Source organism: Thalassophryne amazonica, chromosome 13 (genome assembly GCF_902500255.1).
Source record: "Thalassophryne amazonica chromosome 13, fThaAma1.1, whole genome shotgun sequence".
Lineage (NCBI taxonomy): Eukaryota > Metazoa > Chordata > Actinopteri > Batrachoidiformes > Batrachoididae > Thalassophryne > Thalassophryne amazonica.
Genome location: NC_047115.1, coordinates 68,319,751 through 68,343,312, shown reverse-complemented (window position 1 = coordinate 68,343,312; position 23,562 = coordinate 68,319,751). Strand labels below are relative to the sequence as shown.

The following is a 23,562-nucleotide window of genomic DNA, read 5'->3' as shown; positions in this document are numbered from 1 at the left end:
CATAATATATGAGAGTCATGCACATAAACACATAGGAAAGCGGTTTTGAAGAGACTAGCCACTGATGTCACGGTGCAGCTGTACTCTGGCTGTCATCCTCTGCCACTCAAAAACAAAGCAGAACAGATTCAAACAGAATGTGACATTTTATCCTCTTAAAATACCTCTTAACATATGTCAAGGTTAGCCATCTTTGAAGTTCTCCAAGGTCTGTGTCCCAAGAATGTTCCCTGTGAATTTGAAGACTATGGAAGTAATAGAACTGGACTTGTGCCAAAGACGGACGGACAGACGCCAGGTCTTCGCAATGCCCAATGGCCATATATTAGCCTCGGGTAATTATACAACCTCTGGCAAAAATTATGGAATCACCGGCCTCAGAGGATGTTCATTCAGTTGTTTAATTTGTAGAAAAAAAGCAGATCACAGACATGACACAAAACTAAAGTCATTTCAAATGGCAACTTTCTGGCTTTAAGAAACACTATAAGAAATCAAGAAAAAAAGATTGTGGCAGTCAGTAACGGTTACTTTTTTAGACCAAGCAGAGGAAAAAAATATGGAATCACTCAATTCTGAGGAAAAAATTATGGAATCACCCTGTAAATTTTCATCCCCCAAATTAACACCTGCATCAAATCAGATCTGCTCATTGACATTGACCCTATGCCATGACATTGACCCTATGTGTCTTTTTGCAAGAAATGTTTTTGCAGTTTTTGCTCTATGGCAAGATGCATTATCATCTTGAAAAATGATTTCATCATCCCCAAACATCCTTTCAATTGTCCAAAATATCAACATAAACTTGTGCATTTATTGATGATGTAATGACAGCCATCTCCCCAGTGCCTTTACCTGACATGCAGCCCCATATCATCAATGACTGTGGAAATTTACATGTTCTCTTCAGGCAGTCATCTTTATAAATCTCATTGGAAAGGCACCAAACAAAAGTTCCAGCATCATCACCTTGCCCAATGCAGATTCGAGATTCATCACTGAATATGACTTTCATCCAGTCATCCACAGTCCACAATTGCTTTTCCTTAGCCCATTGTAACCTTGTTTTTTTCTGTTTAGGTGTTAATGATGCCTTTTGTTTAGCTTTTCTGTATGTAAATCCCATTTCCTTTAGGCGGTTTCTTACAGTTCGGTCACAGACGTTGACTCCAGTTTCCTCCCATTCATTCCTCATTTGTTTTGTTGTACATTTTTCGATTTTTGAGACATATTGCTTTAAGTTTTCTGTCTTGACGCTTTGTCTTCCTTGGTCTACCAGTATGTTTGCCTTTAACAACCTTCCCATGTTGTTTGTATTTGGTCCAGAGTTTAGACACAGCTGACTGTGAACAACCAACATCTTTTGCAACATTGCGTGATGATTTACTCTCTTTTAAGAGTTTGATAATCCTCTCCTTTGTTTCAATTGACATCTCTCGTGTTGGAGCCATGATTCATGTCAGTCCACTTGGTGCAACAGCTCTCCAAGGTGTGTTCACTCCTTTTTAGATGCAGACTAACAAGCAGATCTGATATGATGCAGGTGTTAGTTTTGGGGATGAAAATTTACAGGGTGATTCCATAATTTTTTCCTCAGAATTGAGTGATTCCATATTTTTTTCCTCTGCTTGGTCTAAAAAAGTAACAGTTACTGACTGCCACAATCTTTTTTTTCTTGATTTCTTATAGTGTTTCTTAAAGCCAGAAAGTTGCCATTTGAAATTACTTTAGTTTTGTGTCATGTCTGTGATCTGCTTTTTTTCTACAAAAACAACTGAATGAACATCCTCCGAGGCCGGTGATTCCATAATTTTTGCCAGGGGTTGTAAATACTGTTGAGACGAGATTCCAAATGCGTTCTCCACTACATGATGCAAATGAGACAACCTGCAGCAGTAGATAATGTCTCTGTGATTCTGGGAGCGATGAGAGAATGGTTTCATCAGCCAAGTTCTGAGAGCAAATGCGTCATCGGCTATGAAATGGTGATTTTGTTTTATAGCATGGCGTCAAGCAGGACACATTGGGACAACGAATTTGGCGGCAGTGCGGCGATCCAATTTGTACAAGTGCCAAGGTGCCTTTAGACTTGATGTTGTAGTGATGTGACATGCATTATAAAACACCCCCTGATGGGAGTATGCTACACCAGCAGCCACCAAAACTGCAAGCATGCATGGTTAGAGGCTGATGAGAGGGTTATCTACCAGCCTTGGCTGTATGTATCAATCTTTCAGTGACACTATTGGTCAAAGCCAATTTTAAACAACCCAGAACTAGAACCTCATATATACAGTACATTAGGTGCAGGTTCTTTTTCATTTTCTGCAGTCACCTTTCTTCAAAGTGACTCATGTTTTTTTTTTTTTAAACATGTACGTTTTTTGCATACTTGGTGGAAAATCTTCTGTCACCATGGAAACTGTCTGCTTTAACAAATTGCTTGGTACACAACAAAGCCAGCAACCCTCAAATGTGTTCATCATACAGCTGTTGTGGACCATGTGAAGGATGTCCTGGGATTAAAATGAACAAGGCACAGCTTTTCTACAGACAAAATATCTTTGTACCTTAATGGACGTCCTCAGTGCACTTACCTGTAGTAAAGCAGAAAAATTTTGATTGGAAAATATTGGTGTATGGACTAGAGCTACTTCTGTGCTGAGTGTTAATAGTTGTTGTTCTTTCACTTTGGAACACCTGGATTCTGCACAGAGCTCTCCAGTGTCACGCTGCTTACAGTCACAGTAATGAGCTGTAATGGGTTTGACCACTGAGCAATGAGAAGGGAACTACTTGAGTCAGCATTTTGGCAGCTGTTTTTCTGGCCATGTTGCATGGAGAAAAAACACTGGAGACAGGGAAAGACACCACTCCATTTCTGCGTGGAGTAGGGTTGAAATGATTAGTCGAGTAACTTGAATATTTCGATTACAAAAAATGTTCGAGGCAAATTCTGTGCCTCAAAGCGCTAACATTGTAGTACATATGCCAGGCCTGTGTGTGGCGCTGTAACGTCCCCAGAAAAAAACAAAAGAAGACTAGAGCATGCGCATAAGCCATGTAAGAGCTAATCAATTTAGCACCAAAAGCTACAGCTTTCCAAAGCCTTTTTAGAGATAGACGGTCCACGCTGATCATGTGAAGTAGCTTACTGCGCATTTAAAGTGAAGCAGTGTGTTTACCTATCTTTAAAAAACACACGTTCTGCTCTATGTGGGGAGTAACTATTAACCCGGTGGCCAGGTACCCATAGTCAAAGCTTGCTGTTTGCCCGGCGGCCGGCTGCTGTCTGTCTCTACTTGGTGTTAGGGGCTCAGCACTCCCCTGACACCAGGCGTGTCACAGCTCTGTCCCTGGCCACAATGACAAACAGTCTCTGAAAGAAGATCCTCTCAGCAGAAGTCCACTCTTTCTTGTGTTTTGCTCAGACTTGCACCGAGTATTTCGTGTTTTAATTTTCGCTTTCTTGGGCAACACACCAACGCTTCACAAACACACACACACACACACACACACACACACACACACACACACACACACACACACACACACACACACACACACACACACACACACACACACACACACACACACACAAAAACAGTGAAGGTGAGGCTTGCATGTTCAACCTCCAGCTGAAATGCATCTGCTGATTCACAGAGAGAAAGGGATTAAAAAAAAAAAAAAATCACACAGGACCTAGTCCACCAACCTTAAAACAAAAAACAAACAAAAAACCCTCAAAAATGATTACATTTTACAAGTTGGGGAAAAACAAAACAAAACAGAAAGCCACATCCCATCGCCATTTCAGCAAAATGTCAAGACTTTGGCACAGCGACACTGTGCCATTGCTTAGGGAGAGCCCTGGACTATGTTGTTTAAAAACGCAAAAGTACTTTTTAACCGATTACTCAATTAATCGCCAGAATAATAAATAGAATACTCGATAACTAAAATAATCGATAGCTGCAGCCCAAGTGTGGAGAGAACAAGTGGTCAGGAGAAAAGATTGTCCATTTCATTTTTGTGCTTCCAGTTCTTTATTTGGTCCAGGAGATTCGGCCTTATGTTGGCAACAGGTTTCTTGATTTGATCTGATCAGGGTCTGCTAACTGGTCCAGTGGTCCACACATCAGCCTTTTGGCAAAAGAAAATTGCATATTTGCAATTGTGGCCCATAAACTCTGGAACTTTCTTCCTTCAGATTTACAGTACAATCTGTGGACATCTTTAACATAGAGCTCAAGACCCGTCTTTTAAATCTTGCATTCAATTATTGATTTAATTTTGTCCACTTATTTTTAATCTGTAAAATCTGTTGGCATTCTTGTATATTGATATTAAAAATAAATAAAATAATTAATTTAGCTGTAGTACAGTTAAGACAGAAAAGAAACTGAACACAAACTATTTCCAATTTTTGAACTGAACATAAATTCCAGTGCGGTAAATTGATCCAGACTGTATACTGCTCACTGTTTGTTTGACGCGAGTTTTCATTGGGCGTCTTCTACTGACCTTGCACCGCAGGTAGCTCATTGAGGTAAGAAGTTGACCTACCGAAAGGTACACCTAGGTTTGATTCCCAGCTGCGCAATCAACTTGAAAAATACACTTCATTTGCATTGTTGAAGTCTAGCCTTGGTTCAAGAACTTGTGTTAGACTGGTGTCCCGTCCATGGACAGTCATACACTCTACCTCAAGCTAAGGAATCTGCGGATAAGATCTCGTAATCTGTAATGGGATTCCAGATTAATTCACAGACAAAACGCTGTTCCTTCTTACAAACACACCTATGTGGAGTTTAGTCACTACTTAATCTGCACATTTTTGAACTGTGAGATGAACTTGGCGCATCAGAGGAAACTCTTGCGGATGAAGTAAAAGATGTACATTGCACTTCAAAAGACCTCAGCCTATCAGATGATAAAAATCTAGGGTCTTTTTCTTTGAAGCCTCTTTCTTTGTTTTATTGTGCACTTGAATATTTTAAAAGAAATGCCCTGAAGAAATGATTTGGTCATACCAGTCGGTTCAGGTTTTACATATATTCATTGTATCTTTTTGAACAACTCTGATTTGACATTCTATACTATGCTATACACCACTGGAAAGACAAGTGTATCTGTTGCTATAGTTAGGGGATTAGCACGGCACCTAGAATCTTGACAGAAAGCCTTGTCAGAGTGAATTTGAACTCTTGACAGCCCAGCAGTGACTCTCATTATGAGGAATCCAGTACCTCATATATTGATCGCATATTTTTCCACCACTAACTGCTTCTGAATTCAGCAAACATTTGTCCCAGCCACATGCAAGGTTGAACAAGCTGTCACAGTTCCCCATGTAGGTTAAGAACTTGTCTCTCCTTCAGTTTGGAATTTAAAGAAATTGCATCAACGCCGTTGAACAAAAAAGCCATTCTGCCTACCAGTTTCTGCTCTTCACTTTGAGTCCCTGCCACACAAACACACACTTTCCTACACACAAAGATATTTTTAACTCTTGCAGACTTGTTTCAGACCTCAGTTAGGGTGTGGGATCCCTGCATGTCACTTCCGGCATCGCTTGATCAAACGACAGTGGCAAACTGTGACTGATCCATTTCCTGTCCCCTAGCAAAGGGATTGCCAACACTTAGTTCATCACCTTTAGCTGAGAACAGAGTTTCTATGTAGTTGACCCCAGTTTGCAAGAAAAGGGAGCAAAAACTGTTCACGTAACAGATGGCAGCTCCAGCTCCAGGCTACAGCAGGGTGGAAATGAAAACTGATTCTACCAATTGAACAAAAAGCAGAAATGCTCCACTACAAAGTGCAAAGTTAGCTGTGACTTTACTGGAAACTGCAAACATGAGTTCTGACGGGAAAAGACCATTGTCGTAATCTCAACGGTAATCTTCCTTCAGGGATAACTCTGGAAGTGAGTTGTAGCTTTACAGATAAGAGATGAAGAACAAGATGAAAGTCATGACAGACGAAGAAAGATATTTTTTGGACTTGGGTTACCATTAACTTTTGATGCATATTGTGCTTGAATTCAGTTTGCTAAAATTTCACTGTTCCTTCTGAGTATACTGTTACAACAAGAAAGACCTCAAATGCTTCCTTTAAAAAGTAAAGATGTATTTTCATGCAAGTAGAAGTGCTTTAGCTTTAAGATTTCTGGACCATTCCAGAGCAGGTCAAGAAAGGAGTGTTAAGAGTGTTGGCTAGGGTGGTCCTCCACAGCATGCCAAAAATAAAAATGTGACTGCGTGCGTCCTGACAAAATTGTTCATCTTGATGAGAAAATGTTTTTTTGGCAAAATTTTATTTCGATATAACTATTCTAACCACCAAATTGCAATAGTTGAGCATATTAGTGCAAACCAGCAATAAGAATGTACCTGTTCACAAATGAAATACAAATTGAAACATCAATACTTTCTCCTTTAACTGACCATACAGGAGAGATAAAAAGTATTACATGTTACTGTCCACCTATTTGGTGAAAACAAACAGTCATGGGGAGTGGCGTTTGGTTCTGATTTTCTTCGCCTCCGGCAACTGATGTTGATGCCACTCAACTTGCAGCAGCTTTTGGTGCTGCTGTTTATCCAACGTTAGGATCTGATTGTAATCCTGGATAAGTGTTAACTCCTCGATTAGCAAAATCATTGACAGCAGCAATGTTATCCAGGACCTGCTGTGACGACTGGAATGATGGGTTGTCCTCCCACTCTGAGGGGTCCTTGATGAGGAAGTCCGTGTTGAAGTTGAATGCCTCAAAAATGCGACCTGGGACACATGTAACAAAATCTCCCACGAATGCCACTAATGAACGAATGTGTCCAGTCCATAATTCAAAATGTCACTCACATGTCACAAAAAACGGGGGCCGGGTGACAGTGATTAATAATTTTCAAATCTCATGAAATTTCATCCAATTCATTTTTTCCCCTAAAGGAACCAAAATGAAGAATCACCTTGAAAAAGGTGAAGTTTGTTTTTTGGGACCACCCTTGTGTTGACTGACAACTTTTTGAATCATTGTACAAGTTCAATCAGAGATTACAAATCCTTACATGTGTTGGTGTTGTATGAGGCTGTGGCCTCCAGAGGCCTGGGTTCCTTTGTTAGTGAGGAAAGGTTTATTGTTCTTGACTTTGTAGATGATTTTGTGATCTTTGTGAAATTAGTGTATGTCCTTCTTGCAGCACTCTGGAACATGAGTGAATAGTTTGATTTTTGGGGGCAAATACTGTTATTGGAGAATAAAAAAAATGTAATTAAATATATATATATATATATATATATATGATACCAAAATATCTGCTTACTGTATACATTAAAAATGCCAATGATTTTGTTATTAAGATGGTATCAGGACATTTCCCCCTGGCCCTTTTCTCCCCGGTCATTTTCCCCCAGGGACTCCCTCTGTTTAACTAATTAAAACAATCAATCAGCAACGAACTGCTACAAAGTAACAATGGGGCTTAAAGCCTGGGTCCCACCGAATAATAAGCCATGAATAATGAGCCACACATGGGTGTGTCAGCGATTATTCGTTTTCATCTATCACATATCCGCTACTAAGGTGCCTCTCTGTACCCCGCATGCGCCACGTAGCAGCCTCTAGTGAGCCATGACCGACCTGTGATTAGAGCCTCGAATGGCTCGCATCAGCCACGCTAAGCCACGTAGTGCCATGATAGTGCCATGATAACGCAATGTTGGCTCACGTTTAGGCATGACTTTGGTCCAAACCTCCAGCCCTCCCACACCTGGTCCCTTTAAAGTGTGGGTTTTCAATTCACAGATTCGCAGCAGCATTTAAAGATGTCACATTTTTTAAATGCAGTCCAAAAATAGACGCTCCAGTACAGTCCCGCAGTTGTGCGCTGTGCGCCAGGCTGCTGTCCACCAGGCTGCTGTCCACCTGTAATGCACCAGACCAGCTAGAACTGAACCAAGCGTGCCTGGACAGCCCCTCTGTGTTCCTTGCTGGCTTTATTTTTTTCCCTGGCTAAAAACCGCATCTGAATGTGTGAAATAGGAGATGTTTTAAGGTAAACATGCTAAAAGGACAATAAAGGCTATTTTGACCATTTGAAAGATGTAATCCTCAGTGTGCACTGTTAATAAATAAGTATGCGCTTTTTCTTTTTTGTGGTGGGGGAGGGGGGATGCTATGTTGTTTGCACATGTATTAGCACCTTTAGTAAATCAGGCCTTTACAGTTTGAATTCCAGCTTGTGTGTTTTAGTAACTGTTTCCATGTGTTAAACTGAGAAATGCAGCAACTTTTTGGTATGAATGTGGCATAAACCCCATGTGTTTTCACTGGAAGCGTAACAAGCAGAACTCATTCATATTTACAGAAGATAAGGTCATGGACATTGTGCTGCTATGCATCATGGGAGTTTGGGCTTTTAAACATTATTGTGGTTCATGTTAGTTTAACAGTGTTGTTAGAATGGAACGTTGAGAGGACTAATATTTTTGGAGAAACTATGGACATTAACTGACGTTGGTACATTCTGGACTAACACACCATTCTAGCAGGGGGCAGTAAATTATCTTTATATTAAAACTGTGAGTGCGTGCATGCTTTTATTTAGTAAGTACATAATATAATTGTAAATACTGAAAACACTGATTTCCATTGTGGTCCATATAAAAATCAAATGACAAAACAGAAGCAAAAATCAAATCTAATAATAATAATGTGTATATGATAACAAGAACCTAAACAATTTATAAATATATTAAGACAGTAAAATAACATAGAAAATACATAATTAACAGGAAATAAAAGGGTTGAGTTCCACTTCTAAAAGTTGTTGAGGTCTAAGGTTCTAAAAACATTCTGGACTCACATGCCATTCCAACTTATTTGAGACATTTTGCTTAATTTATTACCACCCTTGAAAAATGCCAGCTACCTATTTTATAAACACTACCCAATGTAGAGCCTGTGGATCCCCACGGGCAATGCGCTAGTTTGTTTTATTTTATTTATCTTTGAACACTAACTTAAAAACCATCTAACCTAATTTGCTGTAAGAGTCCAATTAATAAACTAGCATGCATGTTTAATTTACACATTTGTGTGTCTTAATGTGTGTGTGTTGAATATGTTACCTTTGACCATTTTTTCTATGAAACTTTGAAGCTAATAAATAATGGTGCTCTGATCTATTGGGAGAGAATAGAGCCTCGTGTAACTCAGTTCCTGCCAGCCTCTACTATGCACAGATGCTGAGACAAATGCACCCTTAATTCATAGTTGGGTGCAGTAAAGAAGTTGATTGCACTTTGCAATCATTTTCCTAACCACTGTCGCGGGGGTTGGTAGGGTTAGACCTTACTCATGGGAAGCGCCTTGAAGCAGCTTTGTTGTGATTTGGTGCTATACAAATAAAATGAATTGAAATAAATTTAATTAATTGTTTGTTTGAAAAAGCATTTTTAAAATAAATACAATTAGTCATACAGATTAAAGTCAAACACCAATTTGAAGGCCAAGCCATGAGATATATTGTGCATTGGGTATTCTTTGTTGACTATCCCATCATCCCATCATTCATCATCTTCTTTCGGCTGCTCCCATTAGGAATCGCCACAACAAATCTTGCGTCTGCATCTCACCCTGTCCTCTTCATCTTTCTGTGTCATGCCACCCACTCTCAGAACATCCCTAAACCTCCTCTTTGGTTTCCCTCTTCTCCTCCTACCTGGTGGCTCCATCCTCAGCATCCTTCTCCCTGTATACCCTGGTTCCCTCCTCTACACGTCCAAACCATCTCAGTCTTGCTTCTCTGTCTTTGTCTCTAAACTGTCCTACCTGTGCTGTCCCTATGATATGCTCATTCCTAATCCTGTCCATCCTCATCACTCCTAAAGAAAATCGCAGCATCTTAAGGTCTCCCACCTCTGGCTCTACCTCCTGTCTTTTTGTTAAAGCCATCATTTCTAAGCCATACAACATAGCTGGTCTCACTACTATCTTATAAATCACTCCTGCCCCCTTTTTCTGCCCACTCAACCCTGCAAGCACTCTCTTCTTCACCTCTCTACCATACTCTCCACTACCTTCACGGCCTCTACTCCTTGCAGCCTCACTATTCCAATATAGAACAAAAATAACTGTTTATTCAAAATATCATGGCATACAGTACATGAATAGTGCTGTGTAAAATAATATGAAAGTATTTTGGGAAAAATGCATTGTCAATTTTTTTAAAAAAAAGTGATGCACCAAGTCTGTGGTTGGGTGATATGAATTATGTACTGAGAATTACACCTTTAAATTTAGAATATTCTCTTGGTAGTGGTAATTGTTGTGTTGCATCCTAGCAAATCTCTGTTGAAGTGTTAAGACTGGCATATTTGCCTGCTTATGTCTTGCATTCAGTGGATACCATGGGATACATGAATGAATAAGCTATATTATTACTATGTTTGCATTTAACATAAATAAAAACCTATTTATCTATTGGTTTGCATTCATGTCTCTGTTTTGTAGTGTATGTGTACCCTCCTTGTCACTCATGGTTATTCATCGTCTCTCTCCCCTTTCTGTCTCTTTTTATTGTTCTCTCTTTCCTCTATCTGTTTTTTGTATTGTAGCCAACTGCATCCCTCAGTGCCAAAATGGAGGAATGTGCCTCAGGCCTCAACTCTGTATCTGCAAGCCTGGCTCAAAAGGGAAGGTATGCGAACAGAAGACGCTGCCCACCCACCCTTTTCCAGCATTGCCTGAGAATGGGTCCACAAACGGACACACCACCGATCACACAAATGGGCACAACACCGGCCACGCTAATGGACACAATGTGGTACCCCAGCGACCAATACCTCAGCAAGTTCCCCCTCAGGGACACGCTCCTGCAACCCCTCCAGCTAACAGCATGGCTCAGATGAGACTAACTGTTAAGCAACCTCCCCAGTTTATACGACCCCAGTACATCCAACAGCACATCCAACAGCAGTAAGTATCAAATGGTGATTTACTCTTTATTTGTCCACAGAAGACTCATCTAGGATTCTTCACTCTGCCTCACATTCCCATAATGTGAAGCTGCACCCAAAATGGGGTGGCTTTGCTAGAGCTTGGTTTTGTAGTGACTTTTTGTGGGCGATGCGACTGCCATTGTGTTGTTATAATGCTCTAATCTTCATCCACAAATATTTCATGGGGCATAGCCAGTGTTGCACTATTTAATAATATCACTAACTGGGTGGCAATATGTTAACAAAATAGCATACATTATTTGCTTGCAAACAAGCTTTGCAGGCTTGTTTTCTAGACAGCTGCATATATTCAGTTTCATAAGTATTTGGATAGTGACTCAATATTTGTGATTTTTACCTCTGTACACTGGAGATGGGTTCAGTCCTATAGCTATTGAGTCTGATAAAAAGGCATTCACTTATCGGATAACTGAGGGACAGGGCGGGTCCACTTACCCTCACCACATCATATGTGGCAAATGAATATGTGATGTGGTAAGCCTGCTATGTGTGTGAATCACCACAGTGGTAGTTAATTGGAAACTGAGATGTTGTCAACATATCAGTGATGATTGGAAAAACCGAATCATTTCGCAAAATAATGTGTGTTTTAGTTACATTGACTGCATTGTGGCAAATCCTGGTCTATTAAAATAAAGGTTTTGAGGTGACTTGCTCATAAACAAACACACAAGCAAATGGACAGAGAAACAGCAATGAAAACATAACCTTATTTCCAGATGTAAAAAAGAATTGAAATTCTGTCAGAAATTTAACAGGCAAAATGCTAATTTTTCTGCAGCATAATTCTGTTGCAGGCATTTTTTTTTTTTTGAGGGAAGGTAGACAGAGATGGAAAAACTTTAGCAATACACAATGAGAAAAGGAGGTTAGTTAATCACTCAGAAAGTGACAACAAATTTACATAAATGATAGAACACTGAATTTTAAAAGCTAACACACTAAATCTGCTGTTCCAATACAGTACAGTGTTAGTGAATTAAACGTAGTGTCCTGGGTTAGTACACAAACACAAATCACTGCAAAGCTACTTCAGTAATAACAGTGCCAATTACCAATCTTCCAACCAAAATAAGTTTTATAAATAACTCCCGTATAAAATATAGTCATAAATGTCCAGACATTCATATAACATTTTGTGAGAAATCTTTACAGCTACAATCTCTGAACCCTAAAACTTGCAGTGTAACAGCATGTTGTAATAGACATGAACCACACAGAAGACACCCATCATAAAAAAGAAAGGAATCTTTCTTTTAGTTCTTCCTGAATATTTCTGTGGATTTATGAGCAGTGTTTAGTAAATGATACCACTCATTTACAGTGCTGTGAAAAAGTTAGTCTTGAGCTTTTACATGTTTGAAATTTTTTAGAACACCAAAAAACAAAAAAGAAAATCAGAATTTTTATATTAAAATTTCTAAAATGATGCCCTTTAAACTCAGTGAACAGTAATCTCTCCGTCATGAATAAAAAGAAATAAAAAATAAAAGCCAAAAGGATGGTGTGAATAAGTAAGTGGACCCTTTAGTATAACACATACAAACCATCACTTTTACATCCAGTCTTCTTCAGACATCAGGGGATGGATACATCAACATTTCAAGACACTGATTATGTCTTGAAAAGAAATACAAATGGTGTGGCATTCTATGGTAAATCTGTGGAAAGGAAGCCACCCAGACAACTCTGAAGAAGTTTATAAATGTCTACGGCTGTGATTGAAGAAATTTTGCATAGTCCAAATTTTGCATTTTACATCTCCACTCTTAGCTTCATAGTGGACTGTTGCAGAGAAGAATTTTCTTTCAACAAAACAGATTAAATCTAGGCTTGCATCTCTGATATGCCTTCTGGCAAATTATACCTGAACTTTCAAATTTGTTTATAAAAAAAATCTATTTGTACCACTTCATCATTAAGCTGTATAACTGGTGATGCAAAATTAAAAACTTGCACTATGCACAATTTTCCAGATGCAGCCACAGAAGCCTACTTCTTCAAGGTTGTCTTGCCATCTTGGTGGCTGTCCTCACTTGTCTCCTTCTTGCACAGTCCCTTAGTTTTTGAGAACTGTCAACACAGATTTACCATGGAGTACCACACTATTTGCTTTTTGTTCATAATTTATGTAAATAAATTCCAAGGCATAATCACTGTTTTGGAAATGTTCATATATCCATTCCCTGACTTGTCTGAAGACGTATTTCTTTAATTCATGATGTAGACATTACTTTTTTGCTGTGAGTTTGAAGGGAATAATTTTAGAAATCTTAATATAAAAAACATTTTTTTTTTTGCTATGCTAAAAAATTTAAAACATGTAAAAGCTCAAGGGTGCGCGAACATTTTCACAGCACTGTGCATCACCTTTTTTCAAGCATTTTAATGAAGCATCTTTGAGTCTGGTGGTTCTGGACATTACAGTGGTGTTTATTGCTCTGGAGACCAATCTGCGATTGGAAATCATGCCCACACTTTTCACAAATAAAGATGGGATGTTGACAGAGGGCACCTGTCTTTCACTTTTTATTTGGCTTCTTTCTTTAATGCAGTTCTCCATTCCCATATATATATACATTCTCCAGTGGTGGGCAGAGCTAACCAAAAGGTTAGCTTCGATAACCATTAATCAGATAACTGAAAAGTTATCTTTTACGACAATAAACCGATAAACTGCTAAAAAATTTATCTTGATTACAGATAACTGATAACTTTTAGTATTGATTCGGACGCGGGCACATGAGATTACACTGTCGGCTTCTGATAAACCAGTTTCACTTTAAGCGCCACAGGGGCTGCTGGGTAAATTCAAGGATCACAAACACACAAGAACGCAAGAAAAATGAATTAATAAAAAAATAAAACTCAAAACACTGTCATCATCTTTTAAAAGCAGTAAAACACAGTATTAAAAGTCACAGTTTATTTTGGAATTAGATACACCGTCATTAACGAGCTAAAAGCTGCAGTTTTTTCACACGCTTTCAACTCTGCAGCTTAAACAACTGAAATCCATCCATTAATGCATTGATTGGCAGAGGAAAATACATGTAGTACATATAAATTCTTACCTGTTAGTTTCAGTGGGATTCATCTGAAAAAAATAATCATCCTGAGATTATCCAAAACGGTCTAAACGGTGAAGAAACGTCCCGTGAGAGCTCCTCTCTCCCAACGAGTCTTGGCAATACCATCAGCCACAAAGAAATAAGATAAAAATAATGTTAGAATTAATCTATTTTGTGTTTGTGTTGAGCGGAATTCTACTTCTTTTGGATCCAATGGCGGACGGCACCAGTTTAAGGTGCATTTAGCGCCACCTACTGGTGGTGACTAAGATTTTACAAACCTTAACTCCTTGCAGCCACAGTCATTTGTTTAGATGCAATGAAGTAATCAGGCAGTGCTTTAGATATTAATAATTCTTTTTGTACCGTTGTGTGATGGGACAGCACTGTAATGTCCAAAGTGAACCTGAAACTACACTACCCACAATGCTCCCTGCGTTGACTGGCCAATCACGTTTTGTGCTTAATGATGACTTAATCAGCAAGTGACAGCCAGTCCTGCCAAAAATAAACACACAACAGACATACTAAAATGTTTAATTTTAGGGTTTACAACGTTTTGGAGCATTAACTTTAGCATTCGATAACATTTGATAACATTAGCTTCGATAAATATCTGCTATCGGATTAGCTGAGCTGTGCCCACCACTGACTTTCTCATTGCTCACAGAGCTCTGATGAGATTATATTACAGCACCTTGACAACTGCTCAGTTGGTTCTGCACAAATGGTTACTCGGCAAAAAAAATGAATGCTATGATGATGGTCTGGTTAGCATGACTTCTACTTTCTGATGAGTAAAATTCACTTCAAGTGAGGGCAAAATCACTACAAATCTGATCACGTGTAAAGTTGTAATTATTTTCAAGGTGGCTATGAGGCATTGTGTACGCTAGTCTGAAAGAAAGAAGTTCCAGTGCTGTGGTTACTGTTGCTGTTCTCCATTCTCTTATGCTGCTGTGGGCACTTTAGTCCTCAGCTGGTGTTTTGCCTTGCTTTGTGTTTTTTGCTCAAAACTAAATGCTGAGACAACACAACTAGAACTTCATGAATGTGTTCGCCTGCATCTGGCTGAGGAACATCATGTTATTTTTCACAATGTTACTGATTTCACTCTCTCACTCATTCACTCATCGTCAACCACTTTTCCGGGTATGGGTTGCGGGGGCAACAGCTCCAGCAGGGGACCCCAGACTTCCCTTTCCCGGGACACATTGACCACCTCTGACTGGGGGATCCCGAGGCATTCCCAGGCCAGTGTGGAGATATAATCTCTCCACCTAGTCCTGGGTCTTCCCTGGGGTCTCCTCCCAGATGGACATGCCTGGAACACCTCCCTTGGGAGGCGCACAGGAGGCATCCTTACCAGATGCCCGAACCACCTCAGCTGGCTCCTTTCAACGCGAAGGAGCAGCGCCTCTACTCCGAGCTCCCCACGGATGACCGAACTTCTCACCCTATCTCTAAGGGAGACACCAGCCACCCTCCTGAGGAAGCCCATTTTGGCCGCTTGTACCCACGATCTAGTTCTTTCGGTAATGTCCCAACACTCATGACCATAGGTGAGAGTAGGAACGAAGATTGACCAGTAGATCGAGAGCTTCACCTTTTGGGTCAGCTCCCTTTTCATCACAACAGTACGGTAGTGCGAATGCAATACCGCCCCTGCTGCGCCGATTCTCCGGCCAGTCTCACGCTCCATCGTCCCCTCACTTGTGAACAAGACCCCGAGGTACTTGAACTCCTTCACTTGGGGCAAGTCCATATTCCCTGCCCGCAGTAGGCAATCCATCGGTTTTCTACTGAGAACCATGGCCTCAGATTTAGGGGTGCTGATCCTCATCCCAGCCGCTTCACACTTGGCTGTGACCCGATCCAGTGAGTGTTGGAGGTCACCGGCCGATGAAGCAACAGGACCACATCATCTGCAAAAAGCAGTGATGAGACCCTGAGCCCACCAAACTGGAAACCCTCCTCCCCCCGACTACGCCTCGATATCCTGTCCATGAATATCACAAACAGGATTGGTGACAAGGTGCAGCCCTGGCGGAGGCCAACCTCCACCTGATATGAATCCAACTTACTGCTGAGCACCCGAACACAGCTCTCACTTTGCGAGCACAGAGATTGGATGGCCCTGAGAACGGGACCCCCCTCCATACTCCCGCAGCACCTCCCACAGTATCTCCTAGGGTACCCGATCATAACACCTTCTCCAAGTCCACAAAACACATGTAGACTGGGTGGGCAGTTACTGATTTCAGTATTTATATATTTGCATTCACGATCTTTAAATCATACACGATGAATGGGCAGACCTGTCAGATGGTAACAGTTGCCACATCCAGAACTCTGCCATAAAACCAGCATCAGAGCAGTGTGTAAGACCAGGACAAACCCTGGTGTAGGAAGGTTTGCGAATAGTGAAGATGTTTACTAGCGCCCCAGGCACTAACTAAGTTAATTTTCTATCCCCAAACTGATAGTTGATACCTTATATTTAAATAACTCACCTTATTTGTTTAATCCATAAGTGCTGTACACAAGTGTTATGGTTAGAGGTTGGGACGGGACCGGACCGGTACAGATGATGAACCCAAAGCTGGGAGCAAGGAACAGAACTGGTTGTGAACGAAAGATATTTATTACAATAAATAAGAAAATAATAATGCTGCACTGGGGGTACATGCAGAGTGGAGAGTCAGCCTACTTGTAGGGGTGGAAATTTAGGGAGCTGCAGGTTCCCGAGCCAGTCTTGAAAGAGAACATCCTGGAGTATATGGAACTGAAGCCGGGGCCAGGTGAGACTCACAGTGCTCAGAACAGGAACTAGGAGAACGGAGGAGAGGAGAGGTGAATGATTGCACTCGTAACACTAAAGCCTTTAACAACAGACAGTTCGCAGAACAAGAATGTTCACAGTTTCTGGAAATAAGGTTCAGTCTCAGAAATAAGGTTTGCTGTTCAGGAATCATTCACAGTTCATGAATATCTTCAGTGGTCAGGTGCTGCAGGTTTTGTGACGCAGTTCCAATTAAGCAGGACTTGGCTTCAGAAATGACTTGAGAAATGAAAGTTCTTAATAGTTCAGCATCACAGTTTATACAGTTCTTGGAACAGTTCTTGTAAACAGTTTGTGAATATAATTATTGGAAACAGTTCTTAGTCATGCACAGTCACAGACAGGAGTGGTGTGGGAACAGGATCTCACAGACATGCAGGAACTTAACTGAAGTGTGGCAGAGCTATGCGCTCTGTGGCTGAAAGCTGAAGAGTTCCAAATTGACGTAGTGCAGAGAGTGGCGAGGTTACCTTGAGATGAGCTGTGGAAAGCTCAGATGTCAGAGTGCATGGAAGCGTCAGCGTAGACAAGGTCATGGATTTCGCATGGAGAGACATCTGTAGAATCCAGCAGTGAATGAGCTTAAAGCCGGGGTTTAAGTAACCCACTCCTGATGAGCCACAGATGAGCCTCAGGTGTGAGTAGCTGACGAGCAGCAGGTGTTCATCGGCTCTGCTGCGCACCACCTGGAGGTAAAACAGACAAACTACACACAAGAATTTAAAATGGGAAGGGGAGAGAGGCAGCCAAAAGGCCGGCCAGTACTCCTCCCCCCCTCAACGGGAGCCTCCCAGCGACCCAACAGAGTGACCAGAAGGGAGTCTGCAGCAGATCTGAGCAGGGAGAAAAATCATTGGGTCTGACCTCCCAGCGATCGCCACTGTGTGCATCTCCCACTGCATGTGCCGGACTCATAATATTGTTACAGACCACTTCCACCCAGCACACAACCTGTTTCACTTGCTGCCCTCTGGCAGGAGGTACAGGTCACTCCTGACCAGGATCAGCAGGATGGAAAATAGCCTCTACCCCCAGGCCATCAGACTCCTAAATGAGCACTGCACTTCTCACCTTCCTCTAAAATCCAATATTTCACACTTGTTACAACTATGAACTGGTTTGCATTGATGCAGGAAACATTCCCTAAGCAATAGTCTACAATAACAGTCTTAATCTATTCTCCCTCCCTGCCATGTCAATGTTTACATCATATGTGCCTACATACTGTACTGTTTACATCACACTGCTATTTTTGCACAAGTTACCGAGTGTATGAATTGTTGTAAATGTAATTTTGTTGTTACCTTGACAACAACAATAAACTATTGAAACTTGAGGAAGCGAGGGTCCAGGCAGACAGAGGTCTCTTGTGTGTCCAGGCTTAGGTCGGGACCCACGGAAAGCAAGGGTGCTCCGTAGGGATGGAGGCAGACTGGAGGTGAAAGCTGACCCAATATGGGACCACAGGCGTCCCTGAACCAGGAGTGGCTGGAGAAGACTGTGCAGGCTTGAACATTGCTTTGGACATCTGGCGTCGGCGGATAAGGTCTAAGGTTCGGTGGACCCCTGGGTGACAGGCTAACTCAGATGAGCGGAAGAACTGGATTACAGCAGAGCGGGCATCAGGTGGCACGAAAGTGCGTCCAGGAGGTCCCCCGCCGGGATCGGGTGGCGAGCCAGAGGCTTCCTAGACAGTCTTTTCAACCTCCCATGTCAGGGCACCCAAACTGTGAACTGAGGGGCAATAAGGTCTAGGGTCTCAGGTGTGGTGGTAGTGGAATGGAAGGACTGGGAAAGGGCATCAGGCTTCCCGTTCCTCTGCCCTGGCCGATAGGTAATTGAAAAGTTAAGGTCGCCAAAAAAACAGCGCCCACATGGCTTGCCGGGAGTTTAGCTGTTTTGCTGTTCTGATGTATTTGAGGTTTATGTGGTCTGTGCACACTACTAAGGGCACTGCAGCTCCCTCCAGCCAATGTCTCCCCTCTGACAGGGCTTCTTTTACTGCTAAAAGCTCTCAGTTTTCTACATCATAATTTCTCTCGGCAGGTGTTAAGTACCGAGAATAGAAGGTGCACGGATGCATCCTTTTGTCCCCTTCAGCCCATGGAGATAACACTGCACCTACCCCTAACTCAGAGGCATCTACCGCCACAATAAATTCCTTCTCTGGGTCAGGTTGGGTGAGTATTGGTGCTGTGGAGAAACGTTGCTTCAACAGGTTAAATGCAGTGTCAGCTTGTGGAGACCATTGGAATGAGTTCTTGGATGAAGTGAGTGGTGAGGGGACCTGACTGTACCCGTGGATAAAGTGTCAATAGAAATTTGCAAACCCCAGGAATTGGTGCAATTGTTTGTGGGTTGACAGAACGAGCCAATCATTAACAGCCTTCACCTTGGAAGGGTCTGGTTCAATACAATTAGAAGAAACTATGAACCTGCGGAGGTCGTGGGACTCAGAAGAAACTAGGGACCCCTCGGAGATGAAGTGAATGATTTTCTGGCCGTCTCACTGGGTGGAATTGCGGAATGAGACTCCTGCGGTGGCAAGCCTCACTCCACTGGGTAACTGCCCTGGACAGCCAGTCAGTTTGGGGTTGTGGTTGACTACCCAGGGGTGCCCAAGAACTAAAGGAGATGTGGAGGGAATAATGAAAAATTGAACTGCTTCCCGATGGTTCCCAGAAACAATTAAGGTGACCGGGTTTGGTCTGATGTGTGACTGATGGAAGCGGGGGTTCCATCCAGGGAAGTCACGGCGAGAGGAACAGACAAAGAAAAAAATAGGAATTTGAGCTTTGGCAACAACTGTCTCAGTTGAGGAAAGTTACCCTCGGCACCTGTGTCCACTAGTGCAGAGAGGGAAACGGAGGGAATCTTAGAAGAGGATTATGGCTGGATTTTCATGCACCCCGATGACCACCCATGAATTTAGTACGTCTCACCCGCAGCCCGGATCTGATGGGTAAGTACAACCTCTTGGGCCGTATGGGGGCACTGAGTACCACAGAGAATGCAGGCTCCTGCTACCAGTCACTGCTTTCTCTCTTGCGGAGATAATCTGGCATTGCCGAGTCCATAGACTCTTTGGCAGAGGGAGCTGGTGAGCCGGAGCGGGATATACTCAGTGAAGCGCGGGGACAGACGGACCCCGGACGTGTCTGGGGAGGAGTCCGAGTGGAGGCGGTCCGATCTGACCTTTGACTTTTTCCCGGGTCTCTCTCTCAAACGGCAGTCCAAATGGATAACCAGTGAAATAAGTTTATCTAAGTCTTCTGGTTCGTCACGGACTGCTAATTCGTCTTTGAGTGGATCACAAAGACCCCTGATGAAAATCAGTGATGGGCACAGCTAATCAAGAAGTTAGCTTCAATAACCATTAATCCGATAACTGAAAAGTTATCTTTATCAGGGGTGTCAGACTGGGGGGTAAAGGGTACTATGTACCCAGGGCCCAGAGTATGGGAGGGCCCACAAAAAACTGGCATTAAATACATTTTTGTGTTGCATGTCATTAATGTCCATACAATTCATGTTGTAAAAGAATATAATTAGAATGAATGTATAAATGTTGCGAAACATGATTCTGCTCTAACAATAATATTGAAAGATCTCTGAGAGCCCTTCCCACCCCTGCACAGTTGTACAATGGTTTAGCCCAGGCACACAGGCAGCACTCTTCCCCACACACAAACACAAATATCCCAAACGGGATCTCACAGAAAGAGGAGGTGTTTAGTAGAGCTGAAACAACTAATCGATTTAATAGATTATTAAAATAGTTGTCAACTAATTTAGTCGATTAGTTGTTGAATAACTTTGTTTTACTGCAAATGTTTCGTTTCTTCCATATAAATCAACCGTTTCTACAGCGCGGCTTTGCTTTGAACCTTGAACCAATCAAAGCAATGATTCGCAGATCGAAGCAGTGCTTTAAGCTGCTGCTTTGTTGAGTCATTCATTTTTTATTTCACTTCATCTTAATTTTTCCCCACTAAAACCCAAAGAGCATATGTCTGTGAGTAATATTTATCTTTTTATCTGACCTGTCATGGTCTTCTGAAACAGTTGATAGATGTATTTTATAACTTAAAAACATGACCGATGCTAACGCGTTAGCATGTCTATGGCGTTTTCAATGTTAAAGTTAGCATTAAGCTGTTGCAGCTGTCAGCACATTTGTGTGCTAAAGAGTCAAATGTATTACAAATTGTAATTTTTTTATTAATTTTTTATTTATATATTAGTAATAATAGCAACAACAATAATAGTAATAATAACCAGTAATGCTACAATACAGTTTTAGAGAAAGAAACAAAAGAACCTGATTAAACACAACAGAAAAGATAAATCCAACTAACAATGAACATAAATAAATAAATATAGAAATAACTTCCTTGTGAACACATAGTGACTCTTAACCTCCACTTCACCCCTGTTTTATTTAAGTTTAATGAAAATTTGTTTTGGTCAAACCACATCTAAGCTGTGTTTTTACACAAGAAAAAAATAAAATGCAGTTAACTGCACATTTGTGTCTTTTTTTCATGAAATATGTTTTAAAGATCACATATTACACTTTAGTCAGGTCTTTAAAAGGTCTTTCATTGACTCTTGCTGTAATATGTTGTCAGTGGTTGAGATAGTTTCTGTAGGCATCTAAAAATGCTCATAATCGGGTGAAACCTGATGGAATCTCTTTGTGGTGTGTCGGTGATGTATATGTGCAAAATAAAACACTACTCCAGGTATGTTTTTGATGAGAATACAACATCATAACGTTGTTACAAGCTCAAACATTGATGTTGTGTGATAAAGGCCTTTTAATAATAACTCAAAGAAATAATGGCAAAACTCACATGTAAGTAAAAAAAAACCCCCCCAAACAATTAATCTAAAAAATAATTGACTGATGAATTGATTACTAAAATAATCGTTAGTTGCAGCCCTAGTGTTTAGGCTGAAATAAAATATGTCTTTCCTAAAAAATCAAAGTCTGGATTTCAAAAAAGAAGAGAAAAAGGACAGGGAAAGAAAACTAAATGAGGGAAAGCAGCTGCTAACCAAATTCTTTGAAAAGAGAGGTGAGCTTGAAAGCTAGCTATATTGAGTTGGGGGGTCTGGGGGACCAAATTGCACCATTTTCTAGAGAAATGGTGCAATTTGGTGCATTCCTGTGCATTTTAACAGACGGGAATGCACCAAATTGCACCATTTTTTTTCTAGGGTTCTGACTATCAGGTGTGATCTAAGGTATACATGATTTAGACCTGGTTTGACGACGCATTAGAAATTTGGTGTTTGCGTTAATAAAAAACATAACAGTATGTGTGTGTGTGTGTGTGTGTGTGGGAGGGGGTCTTCAATATGGCTAGTACCTAGGGCCCAAATTTGGTGCTACGCCCCTGTCTTTTATGACGCTTAATCGATAAACTGCTAAGAAATGTATCTTTATTACAGATAACCGATAACTTTTAGTATTGATTTAGACACGGCCACATAAGATTACACTGTCGGCTTCTGATAAACCAGTTTCACTTTCACTTTTTCACTTCTGGGTAAATTCAAGGATTACAGACACATAAGAATGGATGAAAAATGAATGAATAAAAAATAAAACCCCAAACACTGTCATCATTTTTCAAAAGCAGTAAAACACAGTATTAGAGGTCACAGTATATCTCGGTATTAGATACACCGTCATTTACAAACTAAAAACCTGCTGCTTTTTTCACACGCTTTGTGTTGTGTGAAAAGTGTAATGACACGGACCCACAACCAGGGGGCGGAAATGAACAGGTCAATGGAAATAAAAAGTAACACTTTTTATGTTGTGAAATGTGCACAACGGATACAGATACAATTCGATATTACAGTCAATTAATACAGTTGGTGTCGTGTGGGCAGGCTCGAGGATAGGACACGCCTGTCCAGATAGGAGTCGGGACCACACGATTTCCACTGCCAACGGATCTGGAACACACCGGAGCCGCCAAGTCACGAGACACCAGGTGGCCACCGTCTCCAGCTGTCAGATCGGGTACTGCTGGCAGGAAGCAGAAACAGTCAAGGGTGGGTGTGAAAGCACACACCCAGCAAACAGTCAGCAGAGTTCTGTTAATAAGGGGAGATAACACCACCTCCCAATCTCACAATATCCACAGTTCGTGCAGATCCCAATTTACACTTAACCGCTGAGGAGCGGGAACGCCAACTCCTCCCGACTTCTACTACCTCAGCACCAACTGCAAGTGTAATGGGTTACGTCTGCAAACTCAGAATAGATAAGTAAACAGCTCTCCAAGCCTAGATGCAAAGGACATTACAACTACGCTTAGCTGCAAGCTTAACGTGTGCAAAAGCACAAAAACGGCTGAGTCGTTTACCTGAATACTTCAGATGATTTCTCGGCAGGGGTGTGGTGTCTTCTCCAGGCTTTTATGGAAGGCAAGATGAGATGATGAGATGATGAGAGACAGCTGTCAGGGTCCCTGTAGCTCTTGGCGGCGAACTGCGCCCTCTGGTGCCTGAAGCCCATCTACAGGCAGGGCGCCCTCTGGTGTTGGCCAGCAGTACCTCCTCTTCGGGCGGCCCACACAATAGGACCCCCCCCTCAACGGG

The 23,562-nt window shown here is 41.5% G+C and overlaps 1 protein-coding gene across 1 annotated transcript in view; it reads left to right on the top strand.

Annotated features, from left to right (window-relative positions):
- ltbp1 (latent transforming growth factor beta binding protein 1) overlaps positions 1 to 23,562 on the top strand; it is a 440,667-nt gene that overhangs the window by 78,463 nt on the left and 338,642 nt on the right. Inside the window, 1 exon segment of the mRNA XM_034184166.1 lies at positions 10,627 to 10,987. Within this exon segment, the coding sequence (XP_034040057.1) occupies positions 10,627 to 10,987 (361 nt within the window).